This window comes from Medicago truncatula, chromosome 4 (genome assembly GCF_003473485.1).
Source record: "Medicago truncatula cultivar Jemalong A17 chromosome 4, MtrunA17r5.0-ANR, whole genome shotgun sequence".
Classification (NCBI taxonomy): Eukaryota; Viridiplantae; Streptophyta; class Magnoliopsida; order Fabales; family Fabaceae; genus Medicago; species Medicago truncatula.
The window spans coordinates 10,166,453-10,167,647 of NC_053045.1; the positions used below are offsets into that span (position 1 = coordinate 10,166,453).

Sequence of the window (1,195 nt, forward strand, 5' to 3'; positions counted from 1 at the left end):
GAAGATCAATTTCCTACCTAATTCTAGATCAGATTCAGGATTAGTTCTTTATCAATAAGAAAAATTGATAATGTCAAATAAAACATTGAAAAACACAAAATAGAACAAGCGAAAGACTGGTGATATATAATATTTATTTTGACAAGTTTATTTTTTATTAGAATTTTCCAATTGAAATAACATCAGTAAAAATAACAACATAAAGTTTTAGAAAACATTAGTTTGATAAACTAAGTGAAGCCATCTTGTCATCAATTTCCTTCAGATTTTTTTCAATCAACTTATCCAAGTCTTTCAAATCAGAAACTGTCACATCATCTGGAAGCTTGTTGTTTTGTAGGTACCAAATCATAAGAATGTTCAACTCATTCTCATGATTGTCGTGTCTTTGCATTCTCAGTTGCTCCCTTGCTTTAGTAATCTTTTGCAAAAGAAAACTTTCTTGGTTCACATTTTTTCTTCCATCTTTCATATATGAGCTCTGATACCTCTCAATCATCTGTTTGGCTTCCTTTAGATTTGGCCACACCTCTGTTTTAGAATCAAAAGGATCGGAAATTATAGCACATGCTGGAATACCACAAAGAATAGTGAGTTCTCTCACCTTCTTGATGATACCTTTCTTCCTCCGCTTATAGGTCGCCTTTCTTGTTGAGTCATTGGAGATAAAAGCGAGTTTCACCTTCTTCCTAGCCATGGCTTTGCAATGTAATCGCAAGGAAAAAGACGAGGAATCGACTTTTTTGATTTGCTTTGCGTTTGAAAATGCATTCAGGTTCCAGCTTTTATAGAGAGCAATATTTGTTTTCACAGCTATTCTCTTTTAAAAAATGAGCAATACCTATATTATTTTATTAACTTTAGTATTTAATAAAAAATTAAAGATAATCATATTAATGAATATTAATAAATACTATATTTTCCCTAAAAAAAAACTATATTTTAAAATAATATTATTACATGGTATAACTATTTCCTTAAAAAAAAATCTACAATTTTTAATGATAGCTACAATTAAAATAAAAAAATAGGAGGTTAATTTTGAAAAATAAAAAATAATACAAGATATAGTATAGTCAAATTTATTATTAAATACAATAAGATAGAGAAAAAAATCATGGTTAATTAAGGTCAATATTAACCCACTTGGGTTGGGGTGGTGGTATTAACTTGGAACTTTGAAGTTTGCTCCTCC

General features: G+C 29.0%; 1 protein-coding gene across 1 annotated transcript; it reads right to left on the bottom strand.

Annotated features, from left to right (window-relative positions):
• Positions 1-217: 217 nt before the first annotated feature.
• Positions 218-697, bottom strand: LOC11432755 (agamous-like MADS-box protein AGL80). The gene has a single exon (XM_003605286.1). The coding sequence runs from the start codon at positions 695-697 to the stop codon at positions 218-220; it is 480 nt and encodes a 159-aa protein (XP_003605334.1).
• Positions 698-1,195: the final 498 nt, after the last annotated feature.